The 20,569-nt window shown below is 48.8% G+C and overlaps 10 protein-coding genes across 10 annotated transcripts; 5 read left to right on the forward strand and 5 right to left on the reverse strand.

Moving 5' to 3' along the window:
* Window positions 1-490: 490 nt before the first annotated feature.
* N7520_007267 (uncharacterized protein) lies at window positions 491-3,302 on the reverse strand (the record flags this gene model as incomplete). The annotated part of the gene is made up of 4 exons (XM_057141201.1): window positions 491-1,620; window positions 1,675-3,024; window positions 3,090-3,167; window positions 3,245-3,302. The coding sequence occupies 4 exons, from the start codon at window positions 3,300-3,302 to the stop codon at window positions 491-493; spliced, it is 2,616 nt and encodes an 871-aa protein (XP_056995207.1).
* Window positions 3,303-4,510: 1,208 nt separating this feature from the next.
* N7520_007268 (putative alpha/beta hydrolase) lies at window positions 4,511-5,626 on the forward strand (the record flags this gene model as incomplete). Its single annotated transcript, XM_057141202.1, has 6 exons — window positions 4,511-4,647; window positions 4,714-4,753; window positions 4,806-4,930; window positions 4,989-5,184; window positions 5,245-5,545; window positions 5,595-5,626. 6 exons carry the CDS (start codon window positions 4,511-4,513, stop codon window positions 5,624-5,626), a joined length of 831 nt encoding a protein of 276 aa, XP_056995208.1.
* A 424-nt stretch (window positions 5,627-6,050) lies between these two features.
* Window positions 6,051-6,558, reverse strand: N7520_007269 (uncharacterized protein; the record flags this gene model as incomplete). The annotated part of the gene is made up of 3 exons (XM_057141203.1): window positions 6,051-6,249; window positions 6,314-6,472; window positions 6,545-6,558. 3 exons carry the CDS (start codon window positions 6,556-6,558, stop codon window positions 6,051-6,053), a joined length of 372 nt encoding a protein of 123 aa, XP_056995209.1.
* A 549-nt stretch (window positions 6,559-7,107) lies between these two features.
* N7520_007270 (uncharacterized protein) lies at window positions 7,108-8,376 on the forward strand (the record flags this gene model as incomplete). Its single annotated transcript, XM_057141204.1, has 1 exon — window positions 7,108-8,376. The coding sequence occupies one exon, from the start codon at window positions 7,108-7,110 to the stop codon at window positions 8,374-8,376; it is 1,269 nt and encodes a 422-aa protein (XP_056995210.1).
* Window positions 8,377-8,487: 111 nt separating this feature from the next.
* On the reverse strand, window positions 8,488-10,499 carry N7520_007271 (putative MFS transporter; the record flags this gene model as incomplete). The annotated part of the gene is made up of 7 exons (XM_057141205.1): window positions 8,488-8,558; window positions 8,614-8,781; window positions 8,827-9,235; window positions 9,299-9,763; window positions 9,818-10,207; window positions 10,264-10,400; window positions 10,454-10,499. 7 exons carry the CDS (start codon window positions 10,497-10,499, stop codon window positions 8,488-8,490), a joined length of 1,686 nt encoding a protein of 561 aa, XP_056995211.1.
* A 641-nt stretch (window positions 10,500-11,140) lies between these two features.
* Window positions 11,141-12,232, reverse strand: N7520_007272 (uncharacterized protein; the record flags this gene model as incomplete). The annotated part of the gene is made up of 2 exons (XM_057141206.1): window positions 11,141-11,860; window positions 11,909-12,232. The coding sequence occupies 2 exons, from the start codon at window positions 12,230-12,232 to the stop codon at window positions 11,141-11,143; spliced, it is 1,044 nt and encodes a 347-aa protein (XP_056995212.1).
* Window positions 12,233-13,049: 817 nt separating this feature from the next.
* On the forward strand, window positions 13,050-13,813 carry N7520_007273 (CFEM domain-containing protein; the record flags this gene model as incomplete). The annotated part of the gene is made up of 3 exons (XM_057141207.1): window positions 13,050-13,133; window positions 13,203-13,332; window positions 13,398-13,813. 3 exons carry the CDS (start codon window positions 13,050-13,052, stop codon window positions 13,811-13,813), a joined length of 630 nt encoding a protein of 209 aa, XP_056995213.1.
* A 175-nt stretch (window positions 13,814-13,988) lies between these two features.
* On the reverse strand, window positions 13,989-14,754 carry N7520_007274 (uncharacterized protein; the record flags this gene model as incomplete). The annotated part of the gene is made up of 3 exons (XM_057141208.1): window positions 13,989-14,060; window positions 14,113-14,535; window positions 14,617-14,754. The coding sequence occupies 3 exons, from the start codon at window positions 14,752-14,754 to the stop codon at window positions 13,989-13,991; spliced, it is 633 nt and encodes a 210-aa protein (XP_056995214.1).
* Window positions 14,755-15,018: 264 nt separating this feature from the next.
* On the forward strand, window positions 15,019-16,500 carry cdc43 (protein geranylgeranyltransferase type I subunit CDC43; the record flags this gene model as incomplete). The annotated part of the gene is made up of 5 exons (XM_057141209.1): window positions 15,019-15,606; window positions 15,672-15,717; window positions 15,772-16,154; window positions 16,204-16,312; window positions 16,367-16,500. The coding sequence occupies 5 exons, from the start codon at window positions 15,019-15,021 to the stop codon at window positions 16,498-16,500; spliced, it is 1,260 nt and encodes a 419-aa protein (XP_056995215.1).
* A 603-nt stretch (window positions 16,501-17,103) lies between these two features.
* N7520_007276 (non-specific serine/threonine protein kinase) lies at window positions 17,104-20,079 on the forward strand (the record flags this gene model as incomplete). Its single annotated transcript, XM_057141210.1, has 5 exons — window positions 17,104-17,154; window positions 17,235-17,266; window positions 17,320-17,437; window positions 17,498-17,645; window positions 17,705-20,079. The coding sequence occupies 5 exons, from the start codon at window positions 17,104-17,106 to the stop codon at window positions 20,077-20,079; spliced, it is 2,724 nt and encodes a 907-aa protein (XP_056995216.1).
* Window positions 20,080-20,569: the final 490 nt, after the last annotated feature.

Consider the following 20,569-nt stretch of genomic DNA (forward strand, 5'->3'; position numbering starts at 1 on the left):
CGGCCCAAAGAAAGAGCCACAAAAGTTGGAGAACGCGCATACTGATGTCTGGGATTATGATCCCATGTTTTCCAGTCGCAGGCCATACTTATGAATCATTTTCAAGTTTCATGATGCCTCGGTGATCGCGATGGTATTACCCCGGCTGTTGAAAGTGGACTTTGGGATTGGTGGATGTTTTGACGATCAACCATGACGCTTCGGGCAATTCTCCAGGAGATGCGGGGGAATAGAATCACTTAGTTTTAATGGGCATTTATTAGATTAAGTCCGGTGTAACTTCGGCTCAATAGAATGCGGAGGTCGGGAACATTGAATGAAATTAAAAGCACATAAGCTAGATTCATATACAAATTTAAACTAGTTAAGCCATCAGATATCATTAAAAGTGTCAAGCATCGGTAATCATGTATCAAACCAAAAACACCAGCATAATCTCATCGTGTACAAGATTTAAATCGAAACATAAATCACAAAATCTTGGAACTTATCATGACAGGTCTTCGGAGAATCTGGACTCCCGACCAGTGCTAGCAGCCTCACCAAGGACAGGAGGAATGGGAAGACCCTGGTCATTAGCACTGTCTCTCAAGCCTCGGATGTCTGTGCCCTGGACTTTTGTCTCAGGAACCGTTCCGGAGCCATTAGCCTTAGATTCATCAGTGCGCGAAACACTCTTTCTGAAGGTCTTTCGGAGACGTTCTCTCTTGCTCTTCGTAACTTTCGTTTCAGGCTCGATACTTCCAGCTGAACTATTACTGAACCTTGTCTGGCCCACGTCAAGACTACCATTACGAGCAGATTCACCCTGATCAAGATCATCTCCGGTGACAGGGTGAGAACCAAGAGCCGCTCCGCGAGCAGAATCGGGTCTCGTCAGGGCAGCACCTCCAGTGAATCCAATTTCACTTCCGCTATTGAATTCCGGACCAGGCTGGTGAGGGTAGACACGCACAGGTCCACTCGAGCGACGGACCAATTGATCACGGAACCAGTGCCTCAGCTTTGAATCGGCCCGAGGGCTCGTGATCGGGCGGATGTCGTGCATCGGTGCTGAACCAGCTCCAACCGCAGCAGCATCTCGCGGCGCAGTGTGGGGTCGATCCAACATGGCGGGTCCGCCATACTCGGTCGGTTCGGTGGAGACTGGGGCACCAACATGGGCGGCAGTAGCCAAACTTGCCGCACCGGCTGTTTCAGGCGCGTCGGGGGCTTGGACTAAGGCGGCTTCTTGCTCAGCTTCTTGCTCAGCTTCCTTCTCAGCTTCCTGCTCGGCTTCCTGCTCAGTTTTCTGCTCAGCTTCCTCCTCAGTTTTCTGCTCAGTTTTCTGCTCAGCTTCCTGCTCAGCTTCTTGCCCCAGGTCTTGTTCGGGTTCTTGCTCTTGCTCCAGCTCTGCTTTGGGTTCTTCATTAGATTCTCCTGGTAGGACAGCAGCGGCCGCAGTGGTGGCATCTTGCGTGGCTTCTTCCTGAGCTTCTGGTTCTTCGTTTGATGCTTCCTCATTTGCGACTTTCTGGGCGACAGCCTCCTCAGATGGACTCTTTTCAAACCGTGCTCGTTTACTCTTCACTCTCCAGAGGAAACCCATTACTCTGCTGTTGCGTTTCTCTTTGTCAGACCCTACTGATAGAAAGTTAGCTTGCACTCTGAAACAAGGCTATATACTACACTGACCTTTGGTACGCGAGTCTGTCGCTCTAGTCATGCTAGCCTCGCGCTCCCTTTCTATTGCGGCGTGTCTTTCTTGCTCATCGGCATCAAGGCGTGCCTCTAGCTCTTGGGCCCTCTTTTGCTCTGCATTCTCGGTTATCTCGTCGAATGTCGGTTGCAGACGGGAACGGGCGACGGCTTCAACATCAGCCATGTCCATGTATTGTTGCGACCCGATGGCGACGCGGTCTCCACGAGCACTGGTGTTCGTCTCGGTGACTTCTGCTTCTCGGCGGACACGCTCACGGGCTGCCTCGTCCCATTCCTTCTGAAGAGACGGTGGCGCGCGGCCTGTGTCGGCGTACATCTTCCTTTCCATCCCTAGGATAGTCGCATCAACGTTGCGTTGTGCGGCTTCCATAAGCAACGCACGGTCCCTCGTTCTCTTCTCGTCAACATCATTCACCTTGGTTCGCAGACTTCTCATTTGGTTACGGATGTATCGGGACTGCTCAGCATCCGTTTGGGTCGCATCTGCATCACTGGAAGTCCTCTTTCGACGAACAGTCAAACGAGATCGCGGTGGTTGAGGAGTGGTGCCGTAGTAGTTCTGGAACTCGGCCTGCTCATTGTGCATCAGGGCCAGCTTTTCGGCCGCCCTTTTCTGAGCCGCTTCCTGAAGAGTCATTGCACGTTGGATCGCGGATCCTTGGGTTCCACCAGCAGTGTTTCGCGATTGCGATCGCGGACTTTTCGTGCTGTTGGGATCATACATTTCCTTGGCCATCGAAATGGCTGCAGCGTGCAAGGAGTTTTTTCGATTGCGCTCCTGTACTTCACTTGAAATAGGAGGGGCTGAGGTATAGAGCTTAGCGTTGGCGTTGGCAAGATGACGGATTCGACTGGCTTCCATCGCACCATCCAAATGATCGAGAGGCTCCTCCTCTTCTATTTGGTTTCTATGCGACACACCCGCAGCAGAAAGGGCATATTGAGAGTCGGAAGTGATGACCGGCTCAATCGGGGCCGAGTCAGCTCGCTTCCGTCCTGTGGCATAGGCACCAGTGGCAGCCCGGAGCGCCTTATCCTGAGCATGACGAGAGTACTCTTGTTGCTGCGCCTCTCTGGTCGGCGACAGGTTTGAATTCCTTTGTTCCCGAACGGCAAGAATAGCGGCGCCTAATCCCTCGGCGCTGTATTGAGTACTGGGTTTGGGAATTTCGGGGGCCTTGAAGTCCTTCACACATAGGGCGGCTGTCTCGGCTTCAGTCAGTCGTCCTGGGCGCCATATCTCCACCGGTTTCTGGTTCGCATGGGCAATCGCAGCGCCAGCCGATGCGGCGCTCAGGGTTGAGGCGCGCTTCAATCCTTGATCTGTCGCGACAAGCACTCTCGGTCAGCGTGTATTTAATAGCATGGTCGACGAAGGGGTCATTTACTTTGAATATCAGATGCAGGCTTTTCGCGAACGGACGCCTTGCGTCGCGGCTGCACTGCGTACAATGCAGCAGTAGCGGCTGTCTCAGGTATAAAGTCAGAAACGCGATCAGAGCGGAACCGGTGGAGTTTTGAGACGATCACCCCATTCACCTACCATCATCTGCAAGTCTAGCCGACCGGGGACCGGTGGCAGTCATTTGCGCAGTCGCCATAGATTAGAAGCGTGTTGAGAACAAAGGAGAAGCAAAGCGCACAGCAACGAAACATCAGAGAGAAGGGACTTTTTAGTGGGAAAAAGCCGGAAGCTTGAACGTGACGTCGATAGCTAGGGATGATTGCATCATCGCGAACTTAATGAATCAACGATTTGGAAAACGTGGGGAAGTCGGTGGCTTTTCCGCTTTCATCCCTTTTTTCAGAGCTTTAAGTCTTGGCAAATCTTTCATTCTCCTGGATAGTTCTCCTTTTCTGTTACATTTGGGATTTCCATGATTCTATGATTCCACGATTCTGCGTTCTACTCCAAATCGGAGATAATACCCGGACTGTGAGAAACTCCCAATCCTAATGAAGGATTTCAAATCCCTGAACCGCAAAATCAAGCCACTTAACTCATGGTGGATTCAAGATCTACAATCCCCCCACTCCACCATTTCCAGCCTTACAGTACCGATCATTCGATTGTCTTGGCACTGGATTTGGATGAATATTTATCTACACATCCATATACTATGTGAAGCACCAGAATGGTTGTCAATATAATAGTTTGGCCACATAGCATTACTACTATTGGATATTCAAACAAACCTTGGAAAAGTGTATGATTGTGTTCTCCCTGTTCCTGAAATGCATTAAATATTTACTGCAGTGCTGGCTTAGTGGAAATTACATATCGTCAACATTGAAGTGCGCCCGTACATAGCGGCCTCGAAAGATATTCTGGATTTGGCGTACCGTCTCAATCACCTATACTCAAGTCAATAATATATCAGAGTACCACCAAAGTGCCTACTCGAGTGCCTATTTTGAGCAGCTAGTTAAAGTACCTACTAAGAGGCAGATGTCTAGAGGCTAGCGTACTCTAGTACATTATAGCTTGATAGTTGTAGCTATTAGCTAGTCGGTAACATGAGATACTACAGATATAAACAGATACTTCAATGTTGTATGAAGATGATCAAGTCCGACCGATATTCGATCTTACTGACCTACACATGTGAACTCATACAGCGAATAAATTCGAAGTATCATTCAAGGCCGTATCAACCGGCGCACTCAGTGCTGGCTTTGTGGAAATTTATCACCGAGTTGGATCTCGGCGTTGATACATTTTGCCGATAGTGGGGCCGATCAGCCCCTTAAAACCTTCAATCGTTGAAAATCATGCCACCGCAACATCTGATATTGACATTAATTCAGCATGTCTGCAAGAGTGCCATTGGCATATGAGATACTGAGTGCAACAGGCAAGAAGGTATTCCAACCTAATAAGAAATCCCCTATCCTGTTTCTTCACGGGTTTCTGGGATCAAAACGAGAAAACAGACATGCGAGCAGGTACGCTAAGAGTCCGTGTCCATGTTTTGTAGACTCAGACTAATTAGTCATCACCATGTTCCCAAGACTACTTGCCAAAGATCTGACTCGGGATGTCTATACCTTGGTAAGTATTCCTAAGATCTGATCAGATGGTGTAGAATTCTAACCGGAAACAGGATCTACGAAACCATGGCGACTCTGGTCATCACCCCAAACATGACTATACCGAGATGGCATTGGATGTCAAGTCTTTCATCCAAACACATGAAATACAAAATCCAACCGTGATTGGCCACTCCATGTAAGCATCATGATGACTGGAACATTCAATGTTGACACATTGGACTCATGTTTTTCAGGGGTGCTAAAACCGCTTTGATCCTTGCATTGGGCTCACCAGACCTTGTCTCCAATGTCGTCGCCGTCGATAATGGCCCTATTCAACTCCCCCTTTCTCCTGACTTCGAAACATACCTGAAATCCATGGACAAGATTCACAGTATGCGTGTGGCTACTCACTGGGAAGCTGATGCCATTCTTCAGGCTTCTGTTGCGGTAACTAACTCTTATCTCAAGCGCTGGATCAAGTAGAAAACTAAAATTGACCCTGCATAGTCCCCCTCAGTCAGACCATGGCTCTTGAGCAATTTCATTAAAGAGAAAGATGCATCTCATTTGAAGTTACGTCTCTCGATAGATATCCTCGAGAAGGCACTCGGTCCACTGGGAGAGTTTCCTTACACCCCGGAATCTGGGACCTTCTCCAAACCCGTTCTATTCCTTCGGGGTCTACAAAGCCACTACATCCCGGAAAGTACATTTCCATTGATCTCGTCACTTTTCCCTCAATCCAAGATAGTCAACATCGACTGTGGGCATTGGATCGTGCAGGAAAAACCAGAGGAATTCAGGCAAGGTATGTACTACAGCCCCCTTGGTAAATCCTGCGCTAATTAGCATTGTAGCGGTCGTTCAATTCCTACGCGCCAACGCTTAGCTGTCGGTTAGAAAAATGCATCGTGACTCATGACGTAGACTCAGTGTGCCTTGAGAGATATTTGACAGTGATTATATCGCATATCCTGCTGTCCCTTCATCCGTCCTCTTGATATGACAATCGGACCACTCAACATCGTCCAGAACAGAGAGTCTGACCGGTACAATTGCAAGCATCTCTCGCACCATTTGCTGTTTTTCCGCTGGCAAACTATCCACAACGGCCTTGGGTGGTCCATGCAGCTTCATGGATACATGCACGCCACATACTCGACAGAAACAATGGCCATTGAACCTGCGTCCAAAGAGATATTCTGACAGGTTTTCGCTTCCCTGAATGGAAACGCTGTCTTGATGAGGGTATATGCAGATATTAGCATTCTATATTTTCCTGGTTAGATCTTCCAACGTCATAGTGAAAGCTTTCAAAGGTGGTGGCCTACTCTCTGGCAAATACTGCAATTATCTTCTTTAATCTCCACCTCCGACAGTGGTTTGGTCTTCACGGCTAGGGTAATGACACCGCAAGCACATCCGCCGGTGTAGAGCTTTAGACCGTCACCTGATGCTTTCGGTGGTTCGTAGAATGGAGAGACAGATGCACTGGCGTCAGAAGGGACTAGGCTATTTCATATTTATAGTGAGTTCAAAGATGTTTCTTAAGCCACCTGGGAGCATCAATACTTACACCTCAACGTCCAAAGTAAAGGGATTGACATCCAATAATGCTCTTGCCTTTGAAAGGTTCAGATTCAAATATCGGATACTTGCGAAGTTGCGATGAAGCCACTCACATTGATAGCAAGACTTGATTTCCCCGCCATCATATGATTCTTCACCATTATCCCTGTACCACATACGGGGCAAAACTAAAAGAAATATTTGAGTTTGGCGAATAAACAAAGAGCAAGTCACTTACAAAATGATCTCCATTTTGATTATCCGCAGTATAGCTAACCATATCTTGCTGGCCGCTTGTCATTTGGAATTGAGATTCATCGGGAAATATCCAGAGATAACCCTTCTTCCTGCATATGGAGCAACGGCAGGTGAAAACATGACGTAAAGGTTGTATATGAAGATCGAATCTAATTCGACCGCAATGGCAATTTCCTTTATAATTCTCTGTCATGTTGATCTCTGTCCGTAAATGGGTATATGGGATCAAAAGGCAAGAAAAAAGATGGGAGATATGGGAAGAGGGGGGGACATTCAATACTAACTATATTCAGCTTGGTCTAATCTATCTTATCCTCTCTTACCCATAGGTCAAGTCCGGCTAAATCACAGTGAAGAGAGACAGTAATCTCGAGATCAATCCTTTGAATCCTTTACGTTTCAGCCAAGAAACACCTTTTGATTGTTGTGCCCGATTCAACGTCCGTGCATAACGGGTCAAAGTGGAACATCAAAGCTTGGAATCCCCGCATGAACCTTGTCTCTACCAAACTGCAGGTGTGTCACTGTGTGTGACAAACCAAAATGCCACGAAATGCCCAATTTCGCGCAGGCCGCGAACCTCACCTAGAAAATCCCAGTCTAAAACTTCACCGAAGTCGTGTCTCCGGCCCATTGTCATTCTTGAATCCAACGCGGGCAGGGTACGCGGCCGCCCCTGGAAAAACCACCGAACCCAGACCCACCACCACACCAGCACCCGGTTTTGTGGAGCATCTCTGGCGATCGCGCGATAGTCGCAAGGGAAGACATGCAATTCAAGTGGATTACCAGGCAGCGGAGCGGGACACTGCAAACGCGCCGGGGCCGACGTCTACGATCCGGGAGGCGGGGAAGGGGATCATACGGATGGCTACCTGTGCGCCGTACTGGGATGTTTCATATCTCGTTGCTGTGACATTTACCATTGGATCTGCTATTTGGATTATCAATGCCTTCTTTGTTTGGCTGCCGCTTGTGGATCCGCAGACCGAGTTCGCTGGGGAGTCCTTGGTGGGAGGGGGAGTTACCGGGTTCATTGGTGCTACGGTCTTTGAGATTGGGAGTGTTCTGCTACTACTGGAAGCCGTTAATGCGAATCAAACCGGCTGTTTTGCTTGGGCGTTGGAGACAGAGTTGAAAAAGGCTGAGGACGACACCGTTCAGACCGTGACGGTGAAGCCGGCCGCGGAAGACTGTCAGCACCATCATGCGAACAAGAAGAATTTGGTCGGAGCGGGCAGATTGACTCTCACTCAGCGTCTCTCCCATGATGTCGTGGAGGGATACTCTACAGCATCCCCAGATGGTAAAAGATTCCGCTGGATCCCATCGCTGTCAGAGCTTCTGGACCACTATCTCCATGAACTAGGGTTTCTGGCCTCTTTGGTCCAATTTTTTGCAGCCAGTATTTTCTGGATTGCGGGACTGACTGGCTTACCCGGAATTATAGACCATATGAGCCAAGGTCTCACTGATGGAATCTACTGGGTCCCGCAAATCGTCGGGGGTACTGGGTTCATCTTGAGCGGGCTACTGTTCACCCTTGAAACTCAGCAGAAATGGTACAAACCGGCCCCGAGGGTACTAGGCTGGCATATTGGAGTCTGGAATTTCATTGGAGGAATTGGTTTCACCCTTTGTGGTGCCCTAGGGCCAGCATCCGCTTCCTCTGGCGTCGAGTATCAAGCCACCCTGGCTACCTTTTGGGGATCATGGGCATTCATGATTGGATCTACAATACAGTGGTATGAAAGTCTTCAAAAGTACCCCGTTGAAAAGAAGCCATTGGCCCAAACACCCAAGAGCAGTTGAATAGCCTGTACATACACTATTATTATTATTCTATAATGCCCATGTCACTTTGATATCATACCCGAGACAGTGGAACCTCAAATCCAGCTAGCGGGCTTTACCGCTATAAAGCTACCAGAGATGCAGCCTTTCAAGGATATCATGGCGGGCAAGAAATGAGCGATTCCGCTTGCCAAACACATCTGCGAAATAAATGTCAGTCAAAACAGCTCATTGGTCTCGCGGATGTGAACTTACACATGGGAATACTCAGAAGACAAATGCCCACTTGGATGCTGCCGATGATGATCATGGTATGCTTAACACCTCCTCGAGCAAACCAGTTATAGGCAAAGAAGGTTAGCACGAAGCTGAACATGTTCTTGAACACCAGAAGGCAAGTAAATGCCTCCACGGCAATTTCCCCTATTCTGATCAGCCTATGTTTGAAAAACTTAGAATTCCACGTACGGTGCGCATCGACAATATATAGTGAAGCGGCTACTGCGCCCATAACCATGCCGATGATGAGAAAGGCGAAGAAGACGTCCGGTAAAAGCCAATGGTACTTTTCCACATCGGAAGCTGTCCACCCGAATCCGTACAGCCCCATGGCACTGAAAACCAGCTGGAAAATCACCAGCAGGATCCGGAACTCAGGCTCATATTTGCCTCGATTGAGTCGGATCATCACTTTGTTTATAGGGTCGGTAAGCAGCCCAGCCAGAATTAAGCCAATTGTCGCTCCGATGAACGCCCCGGTGTACAAATATCCTGTTTTGTCTTCTTCAAACCATAGCGGTGGCCCCAAAAACACGATTGCTAGAATCACACCAATGAATACGGCCCAGCCGATGACGACACCTTGAGTCAGACAAGCCTACAAACATAGTCAATATCTTTACCAATAAGAAACCTAGGTTGCGAAGATAGGAGCACTTACCCAGAAAATCCCCGGGTGAAAGAATAGTGGAAAGGGGCGGAGAAGTAGCTTGAAGAAGTTTTCATCTGTCTTTCGTCCATTGAACAGCCTCATTGACTTCAAAAGTGAATCTTTTACTGGCATCGCTGTGGCGGAGACCTCTGTCCGGGTTCCGTTGCCTGCCGTCATTCCTGATATGAACTCCTGAGGGTCCTTGGATGGATCATTGAGCGGCCAGTTTGAATCAGTGGACTCTGTCCGGCCGGTCTTGTGTTTGAAGTCGGTATTCAAGTAGTCGGGCCGTCGGAATGCAGTTTCGGGTACGAAAAGAAGCATGAAGGGCAAAGCTGCGCCTAAGAAAATGGCAACAAAGTAGAAGGACCATTGCCAACCTATGGATTTGGTAATTTTGCCGACAAATACGGGAGTCAAGAAAGCAGCACCAAACAGAGCGACGTTAGACAGGGCCATTCGCTTTCCTCGTTCCTTTCCAACTAGTAAGTTTCGGGGACGTGTTTATAGATAGTACGGTATACTCACATGGACAAAGTAAAGATCACCAACACACGCATTCACAAGGGCCTCGAATGGAGCCAACGCCACACCTTGGAAGATCCGGGCCCATAAGAGACTCTTATGGTTCCGCCCACTTGCACCAGCCCAGATACAGCTGATAATCATCAAAACATGACCAATGACAAACAAATGGCGCTTGCCCCAGACTCGCGCAGTTGGGACGATCAAAATACCAGCTACTCCCACACCACACAAATGGTATCCGGTCAGGAGCGCAGCCTGTACAAAGGTGATGGTCTCATATTCCGCAATTGTCACTGTATTCGCAGCCATGATTGAGCTCAGGGTTGTACATAGCACCGTGACAAAGGAGAGGATGGCAAGGATGAGGTCGCGTCTCCATAATGGCCAATTCTAGATCGCGAGAAATCATCAGCTTTCGCAAAATACTCGTGAATTTGTGAGCATACTAGTGGATCGTTAGGGTCATCGCTTGGCTGAGGTACAAGAAGAGTAGGTTCTGCGGTGGTTCGGTCGTATTTCTGACTTATGGCGCCCGAGGTATCGTCGCTTGGAATCCGATCCACCCCATAGATGTTGGAGGTGCCTATGACAATGGTATTAGTCAGATCCAGGAATAATGCCATGAGTTGAGCTTACCTGGAACCTGATCCAGCTTATGATCCTCCAGTACTCCGAGCCCCATGAATGTTAGTAATTGAAAGCGATGTGAAACAGAAAAGAGAAGGAAGCCAAGAGTCAAGATTCAGGACTCAGGACTCGGGAATCAGGACTCGGGAATCAGGAGGGGTTCAAGAACTTTCCCAAGCCTCTCGAATTCGGCAAGTACAAAGGTTCAACCAAAGTGATTAGCAGTATTTTATCCATCCCAAATCGAGTTTAAATCATGACCTTCGGATCCTAGAAATTCCCAGTCTCAGTCCCAAACTCAAGAAAAGGGCGTCTGCCGGTTTCATGCCGTGATGGCTGGTGTGACCTACAGAGATCCGATCAGTAGTGGGGGCTGAAAGGACAGGAAATTTCAGGGAAGTTCAGGGGATTTGGTATTTTCCCTTTAGAAAGTGTTGTGTTGACTCCTTTTTCTTACATGATTTCAAACATTATTTCCATGAAACCATATCCTGGTATTTGAATCAGCAAACCAGCTCAAACCCTATACAGTAACTACTATCCGTGCTCCGTGTGAACCCTGAACCCCAGGAAGATCCCGTATTCAAAGGATCCCCACTGTGGAGAGTTAACACTAAACTCGATCTGGCCCGTATGTTTGATTGTATTGGGGCTGTCTGTACAGCTAGTGGGATGTGTGCATATCGCTTGAATTTCCTATTCTTCTTCAAAGGCGATAATACTATGCTGACAGGTACATTTACGTACTTGCGACAGCCATTCTTCTTTCGTCCACGGTGGAGCAGTATATTCCAAGGTCAATCCGTATCGTTGAATTTGGACCCCAAGCTTATCCATCCGGTCCCAGGGATACACATATTCCCAGTCCGAATAGGTCCCCTGTTTGAAATCCGGGTATGGACTCACAGGAGAAAAATTGATTTCGATCGTTTTCAATGGAGCCTTGCGCTTCCATGCAGCTATCGCAAGCTGTCGGATCCATTCTTCTTCCTTGTGTCCCCAGTTGTTGATTAAACTCTGGCCCATGACTCCAAATACCAATCCAAAGGTATGAAGACTCGGGCCAAGCACCAGATCAGCATAGACCGGATTCCATTCAAATTCCCGATTCCACGGGTCTTCGCATATCTGAGTCCTGGATAGTCGAAGAACTTCGAGCAGTGGGAAGTTGGATGCATCAAATGATAGCCCATGAGGAAATCCCAAGCGATCAATGTAGATGGTCTTGAGCGTCTCCTTGTGGATTGATAAACACATGCCAATATCATGGAGATTCATGTCCGAGACAAAGCTTCCAGAGGTGTTGATGGTGAAGTGGACTAACTCCGTGGGCCAGTGGATGAACGCCGCTATTGCCTCGGGGTAGTCTTTGCAGCCCCTCAGCTTCACCGAGGTGAAGGGTGCAGATCGAGCTACCTGTTACTGATGAGTATGAAACATGTTGAGCGACAGATTCTAGCTTACATGTGGAAGAAGCATCTCTGAAATGGTGGCAGTGTCCGAAAGCCCTGCCCCAGATATCTCTAATGTTTCAAGAGAGGAGGAATTGACATATTTCACCGTATCTGCCAGAGAAATACCTCCAGTCTCGTCCCACATATCCCCTTCAATCTTCAAGCTTCTCAGTCGTCCAAGATTCCGGGTGCGATGAATCAAAGATACGGTGTGTTCTCGGATCTTTTCCGGGGCTTTGGAGTAAAAGCCACCCACGAGCACCAGAGACCGAAGTCTCGTGAACCAGGATATCAAATCATTCACCACTTGAAAATCCTCCTCGTTGATTTCCATTGAATCATCATCTACATCAATGTATAGTGAAAGGCATAGGGGACGTAAAGATGGGCTGTGTTGAAGCAATCTATGAAGCTTTCGTACTTTCTCCATCGGTGGCAGAGTACATCGCTCACATAGATGTGGATGAATGAATCTGATCTCCTCATAGAGAAAAGGGGACACAATTCGATGAAAATGATGGCTCACCAAAGCTAAGGACCGAATAATGGTATAGTTCCGTTTTCGAGGTCTTGTTTGAATGCTGTCGCTGAGCGTAGCCCAGTCCAAGATACCAGCAAGTAGTTCGTCTGGAAGCATTTCCCCCTGATTTAATGTTTGTAAAGATGTTTGAAGGTCCAAGTTATTTTTTAGCAAAGTTGCGCTTGAGAAATACCTCTTAAGTAGGGACCTTGGTGGTAGGTACCATGATGGCCACCCCACATAACAAGAGTCGGTGGACAAATCAATAAAGATTATTGAGAGTGGTGAAATAGAGCATTGCAAGAAATTAGTTTTTGTTCAATATACAGAAAGCATGTACCTGAAGCCCGGTTAATGCCACCCGGATCGGCTCATTAACACCACAATTTCAGCTGGTAACACACATGCAAGCCCGTGGCGTCCGTAAACCGTATAGAGAGCTCAAACAATACTAGCAGCCATTGAATGCAGAGACGGAGTATATACCTCGTATAGGTTCGTGGCAGGCCCCTGCATAGAAGCATTTCTTTTAAGAAAACGGGGAACAACACACTTTCCCCTGCAACCTTCCTCCCCCAGTCCTCAATCCTGCATCTGCACCTAAACCACTCCCAATCTTCAATCTAGCATCATGAAGCTCACTCAGAGCATTCTGGCTCTGGCCACCGTTGTACTGACAGCCACTGCTCAGCTGAGTTCTCTCCCCACTTGTGCGGTATGTATTTACTCTCACCTCCCCACAACCTTCCGGTCGAGGACAATGGGCCCTGACAAATCAATCCAGCAATCATGTGCAACCAACGCAATCCCCAGCAGCTGTGGTGTTGATGTCGCTTGCATTTGTGGAAATAAGAGCTTCCTGAGTGACATCGCCTGCTGCATTGTCGGCAAGTGTACTACCGCAGAACAAGAGCGTATGTATCATCCATGTCAATGGCCCACACATGCATTTTCTAACAATTGTACTCACTTTCTACAGAGACCCTCAAGGCAGCCAAGGGAATCTGCTTGGCGGGCGGCGTGACTGACCTGCCTAGCACGGTCGCCTGCACCACCGGGGCATCCAGCACCACTACTGCTTCAAGTGGTTCGACCACTACCTCAGACAGCACCACCACTGGCACCACAACTGCAACTGGCACCACAACTGCAACTGGCACCACGGTTGCAATTGGGTCCGAGACCACTGTCTCTGGCACCGCAGCCACAGCTAGCACCACAATGTCTCCGTCTACTTCCACGTCGGGCACTCTCACCACTTCCACCACTGGCTCAGCTGCTTCGTCTGCCTCCTCGGCTGCTGCTACCACCGGTGGCGCTGCGCTTGGCCAGAACCAAGGCGCTTCCTTCATGGCGGCCGCTGGTGTTGCCGCTGCCTTTGCCATCCTCGTCTAGACGACAATGAACGGCAACTTGCGGCATGGCCCAATCCAGTGATGAATGATCAAGAAGAATATCAATGAAGACAGGAGAAAGGCCTGCAAATGAAATGCCAATTTATGTATTGATTGAAACATGGCAAAATCAAACCGAGCATAGTTACTCTAATAATACACTTTCTGATGAATGTTTAGCTTTCCTTGGCGTCCTCAAGCAACTTGGTCATGCGCTCTTGTCGCTCCTCACGGAGAGTGACGAATACCTGTATCATGTTAGCAAAGCCTCATGGACACCTCCAATCTCCTTCAACTCACATAGAACCACACCATCATCTCCATAAATCCGAAAGTAAAGACTGCACGGTTCTTCAACCGGTCAAGGCCGGCCGAGGTCGCCGCCGAAGTATAAGAGGATGCGACAAATGAGTCCTTGCCAGAGTAGATAAAGGCCGCAATGCTGGCATAGACGATAATGCGAGCCAGGGCCACGTTGATCCACACATTCCAGTAAATAGTCAGGGACTTGGTGATATAATGCGGCAGCTTCTCCAAAGCCCGGAGATCCTCGGAAGCGAGGTTCGGGTTTCGGAGGGGTCGAATATAAGGGAGGGCTTCATCCAATGCGTTGTGGAAGGGTAGACTGGCCAGAAGGAAGATGTCGACCAAGGCTTCGGCGAAGATGAAAATGGCACAGTATACGAAGGGTGAGGTGAGGGGACTTGTAGCCGGAGGGAAATCCTGCAGTTAAAATTGGCATGTCAGTAAATTGATCCGTAAAGATTCAATCAGGTCTGGGATTTGTAATTTGGGATTTCATACGACTTTCAAGGTTTCTCCCATCATAAACACAATGTTGGAATCGGTGATCACCTCTGGGCTTTTGATGAGATACCCAGCAATAACAACCAGAAGCACAGCATGGGCCTGGATGAGAGTTTTAGATGAAAGTAAGACCATCTTGACGGTTGACTTAGGTCCTTAGGGGGTGTTGAAGAGACAAAGTGGTATTTCTGCGGGAAGCAAGTTGCTCCGTTTCAACATGTGGGGAAAGCCAGCTGCCAGCTCCGCGTTCCGCCATTGGTATCCCCCCCTCATCAACAGACAAATCGCAGTGCTTTTGCGATCGAGAACATCGACTGCGCATGAGAACTAACATTGTGAAATTGGAACAGAAAATCGCGATCTCCGGGGCTTTACTACGAGACTTGTGCCATTACCACGATGGCGGCACCCTTTACCACCGAACGCCATGTAAAATATTACCTACGCTGTCTCAAGACCTTCCTGCCGTCGGCCTATACCTCCAGTGACTCAAATCGCATGCTCCTCGCCTTCTTTAGTCTCTCTGGACTAGATGTCTTGGGTGTTCTGCAGGCCAAAACCACCCCCAAGGAAAGGCAATCATACATCAACTGGCTCTACCACTGCCAGGTGCCCTCTGGTGGATTTCGGGGATTCCCAGGCACGGATTTCGGGGAAGAGAGACGCACCGAGGAAAATGCAGTGTGGGATCCGGCCAACGTCCCAGCGACATTCTTTGGACTGGTGAATCTACTCATTTTGGGCGATGATCTATCCCGGGTCAAACGAAGAGAATGCCTGCAGTGGCTCCCTGAGCTACAACGTGCCGATGGAAGTTTTGGAGAAGTACTCGGGCCTGATGGGAGTATTGAGGGCGATCGCGATCTGCGATATTGTATGTGTGCAGCTGGTATCCGTTATATGTTGCGCGGGAGTACAAGCACAGGCGTTGAAGATATAGATGATATCGATGTGCCTGGCTTTATATCATTCATCCAAGCGTGCCAGGTAAACTCAATTGAATGTCTCCTATTATTTTGAAGTGATTTATTGACTCATGTTCTCTGAACTAGGCTTACGATGGTGGAATGGCCGAATCCCCTTTCCGCGAACCCCATAGTGTGTATCCCCATTGGCTCTTTTCTCTCGAATCTTTCTGACCATGGCTCCCAGGTGGTCATACATATTGTGCAGTTGGATCTCTAGACTTTCTGCGTCGGGCAGGCACAGACATCCAAGAGGTTCCCATGCTGTCACCGGGCTCGGGGAAGTTTGAGATGTTGCTTGCTTGGCTCGCATCGCGGCAGACAGGGGAACTCGGCGAGGAAGAGGAAGAAGAAGACGATGACGAAGATAATGACGATGGCAATGTTGAAGGAGTACCAAATACACAGCCGACCGATAACGAGGTGACAAAATCTCTGGAAGAGAGGATCATCGCACTGCCAGGTCTCACTGCATTGGCCGCCGACTCAATACCATGCGCTGGATTCAATGGCCGGTATAACAAGTTTGCAGACACCTGCTATTCGTTTTGGAATGGGGCGACACTAATGGTACGTGTCGCAAGACCAGTTGATGAAATCTTTTCTTACCATATTATAGATGTTGGATCGGTACTCAGTGATTGATGATGTGCGTAACCGGCGTTATCTTCTTGAAAAGGTGCAACACTTGGTGGGTGGATTTGGAAAGTCCGTTGGAGATCCTCCCGGTAAGTTGGCTTACCTCAAGTGGCAAAATATTGCTGACCAAATTTCAACCCCAGATCTCCTCCACTCATACTTTGGGATGGTGTCATTGGCTTTTCAGGGTAAAGATGGATTGGCTTGTGTTGACCCTGCGCTGGTCACAACTACGCGAGTCGTGCAGCATCTTGAGTCACTTCCGTGGCGGTCATAGGACAGAGAATAAGTGATGACATGTAAATTGAGGCCTGTACATGTACTTTTCTATATATAGAGTATTCAATCCAGGATTGTCCAAATAAATTTGAATACATAAAACATACATTTGAATTTATGTATAAAAATCCTGTGCATTCAAAAGTTGACGTATGAGACAAGTCAGCAAAAGCCACAGGCAAACAAATAAAAAACCATAAATTATAAAAAAGAAAAAAAAGCAAAAAAGCGAAAAGCATCAGAGTAAATGTAGATTAACCGGATGATTGAAGAACAAGATGTAATTCAGGGGCTTAAACGGAATGAAGTAATTTAGATCGTTCGAGTCCACAGCCGAACTTGTTACTCCACACCACGTTTCCCCATTCAGAAACCTTGTATTTTGGTCATTTCAGTCATTTTGGATCTTTTGATCTTTTTGATTTGCTTTTCCTGATCCGAATCCTTGGAACTCTTTGGACTTCACTCCACCCCACCGGAAACTATTGTCCCCGCCCTTCTATCCTTTGAATGGCAACATTGCGCAACACACTTCACCCCCTACCACCGATTCGCGACTCAGATCTCCGTGGCCGACGGCAACCTCGGAGATCTCTAACACATGCCGCCCAGGACAAGAGCGGGGGTTCAGAGCCAGAAGCAGAAGGAAAAGGTGCGTCCATCGGGGAAATTCCAGCTTAACATCCGCGAACATGGGCTAACTTGGAGACCGTTTCTGGTCGCGCATCATAGCAGCTTGCGAACTCCTACAATGAATTACTCGAGTACGTTTTCCTTCCTCCCGATCGAATGCCTTGATAATTGACGGCCTGCGCAGAGAGTTCTCGTCCAAGGATCTCCGGAGCGTCGGGAATTACACTTTAGGGAGGTTGATTGGGAAGGGCTCATTCGGAAAGGTGTACCTTGCGTCGCACAAGCTCACCAATGGCTCCAAGGTACGAATGACATGGGGGACCGGAATTCGAGGTGTATCTCAGGGCTAACGCGCAAGGCAGGTGGTACTCAAGTCTTCTAGCAAGGAGGACACCAATTTGGCACGCGAAATCCACCACCACCGCCAATTTCTTCATCCGCATATCGCGCGTCTCTACGAGGTAGTCGTGACTGAAAGTTTGGTGTGGCTAGTGCTGGAATACTGTCAAGGTATGGTTTGTCGGTCTTGGCTTGACCTGATCATGGGCTGACTCAAATCTACGGTCTAGGTGACGAACTCTACAACTACCTCCTGCGCCACGGCCCATTACCAGTCGATAAAGTCAAAAGGATATTTGCCCAGCTAGTGGGAGCGGTAGCCTACGTTCATAGCAAGTCTTGCGTGCATAGGGACCTCAAATTGGAGAATATCCTCTTGGATAAACAGGAGAACGTCAAGCTCTGCGACTTTGGATTCACTCGCGAGTATGAGGGCAAGTCAAGCTATCTGCAAACTTTCTGCGGGACAATCTGCTACAGTGCCCCGGAAATGCTGAAAGGAGAGAAATACGCCGGTGAAAAGGTGGATGTCTGGAGCTTGGGTATTATTCTCTATGCGCTACTTGCCGGCGAACTACCATATGACGACGACGATGACCAGGTCACCAAGCGTCGTATCCTCTCGGAGGAACCAATCTACAATGCCAAGTTTTCAGAAGATGCCAAGGCGCTCATTAACCTGCTATTGTCGAAACGTCCATTGATTCGACCCAGCCTCGAAGAGATCCTTGCCCATCCTTTCCTTGCCGAGCACGCCCCCGAACAGCTTGCGATCCTCAAAATCCCGCAGCCCTCGCCATTTACAACACCGCTTGAGAAGACGACTTTGCAACGGATGAAAAGCGCGGGAGTCAACATCGACGAAATCATTGAGAACGTTTTGGCCCAACGATGCGATCCTTTGGCTGGATGGTGGGCCTTATTGATCGAAAAGGAACAGCGGAAAGAACAAAAGCGAGAGCGCAAGCGTCGTGAACGAGAAGCAGAGGCCAAGAACCTGCGCCGCTTAAGTGCGGCGAGCAGCCGGTTTGAAAAACTGTCATCGGCTCTGGTAGAGGTCGATGAAGAAGGACAGGGGAATTCGGGTAGCCAATTATCGGACCGTGGGCGTCGCGACAGGCGAAGTCTACCATCTCAGCTAGCAGTGCCGGAGCTTCCTGCACTGCCTGAACCACTGCCTGTACAGACAACTGAACTGAAGAGTGCTCCTCCCACGCCTCTTGATAAGGATTCCATACATTCATCTACCTCAACGAGGCGCCCGGTGCCCCCACCAAAAGACAAAAGGCGTTCCCGCCCTAGCATGCTACATGTCAGTGCATCACAGCCGGAGCTAGCCCAGCATCATGGCCTGTTCCGTCGTCGTACCACTGCGAATCGACGGCACAACCCAATAATCAGCCAACTAGCTTCACTGAAACACTGGTTTGTTGAATCGGCCAAGAGAGCGAAGTCGCCAAGTGCTAAATCCGCTGGCTCTCGCAAGTTCACGGACAAATTCAGCCCAGCGAAAAATCAAGATAGCGGTAAAAAGGCTTCCTCACTACCTGCTTCAGTTGAGCCAACCGAAGAAGTGGTCACCCCTACTCAGATCAAACGAATCTCCAATGCTAGTAGTCTAGCTCCTAGCAGTGCTTCATATCGCCAAAATCGACATTCCTACCCTCGTCAGCCACGAGCGTTGAACACTAGCCATTCGAGTAATCGAAACTCCCTCTCGCCATCGCCCATTACTCCCCGTGGATCATATCGACGGTCATCAGCCGGACTGCGAGGTCGCAAATCCACTTCTTCGTCGGTTTCCTCCATTCGAAGCATTCATCACACGCGCGCCCACTCCAAGGCTTCGTCAATCTCATCCAATAGCGTTGACACGGTCGCCACACCTACTGCCCGAATCGCCAGATCTCCTCACTCGTCTCTCAAAGTGCTTCCTACCACACCGGGTGCTTCAGCTCGTTTCCCTAGCAATATTCGATTGGTGCGTGGCTCGACACCTAGAGAGTTCGGCGATCATCTAGTTCCAGGACCGTCTAATTTTAACGAAGGCGTGCCCGCGCCATTACTCTACTCTCCATCATCAAGCCTGGTGTTTGCTCGGCGAAAGAGGTCTGCTTTTAAGGGACCCATGCTCCATACGTCAAATCTCATGACGCCTGGTGGGATGGTCCACTCGCCACTTCCTGGTCAGTCCGAGGGTTCAAGCGAGTTAAGCGTCCCTGTAGGACGGCCCGCTGCTCGGAAGAGTCAGATCATTGAAGAGGAAGATGACGAGGAAATTGAAGAAGTTGACGAGTTTGATGGTCCCGAGGAGGAGACTGGCGAGCCAGCTGATGCCGTTCACGAGGAGAATCCGGAGACGGACACTATCAAAGTCTCTACCGAGCAGGTTGAGGAGACTGGATCTCCTGTATCAACTCGCAAGCTGGCTCTTGAACCTGCCCCGGAGTTGGAGTCCCCAACGCGACCTCCACGCTCATCTTCATTGCGCTCCCCACCAGAAGTCGCCACAGCTGCCAACATGCCCCAAGTTGATGCTGTGACCATTGAGAATGTCGATGCCGCCGGCGATGCTGCTTCTAATCATGTTGCTCCTCCTGAATAACGGTTTACTTCCTTCCCTGGAAACCGGCGTTTCCATGTCCCTCCCACGATCTCTTTACTTTACCAATCTGTTAGACGATAGAGCTGTTTTGTGATTCCCTTTATACCCATTGCGTTTCCATTTCATACACAACATGTGTTCACTTTGCCTGCATCTCCTAATTTCTTTCTGCGTCAGGCATACCATTAAATGTACTGGCTGAATTCCCTCTGTCTCTCCTTCTAATTTTCTTCATCCTGTTCTGATCCTCTGCTTTATGAAGCGCCCTGATCTCTATCGATATTTCCTATGATTTACCTTGGCCCACGGAATCTGTGTTCCGAACACCTTTTCATCCTGCTTTCGTCATTGTTTCCCCCATAGACCATTGATTCAAATTCCAACACTGTCTGCATAATGGCAAAATCTTGTCACCAGTATCGCAAAATCAAAAGCGGGTAATATTTTGTTTTTGTATCGATCACTCGCATCATCGTCATCATGTCATCCA

This window comes from Penicillium odoratum, assembly GCF_028828045.1.
Source record: "Penicillium odoratum strain IBT 22623 chromosome Unknown utg000005l_segment0_segment0, whole genome shotgun sequence".
NCBI classification, from domain to species: Eukaryota; Fungi; Ascomycota; class Eurotiomycetes; order Eurotiales; family Aspergillaceae; genus Penicillium; species Penicillium odoratum.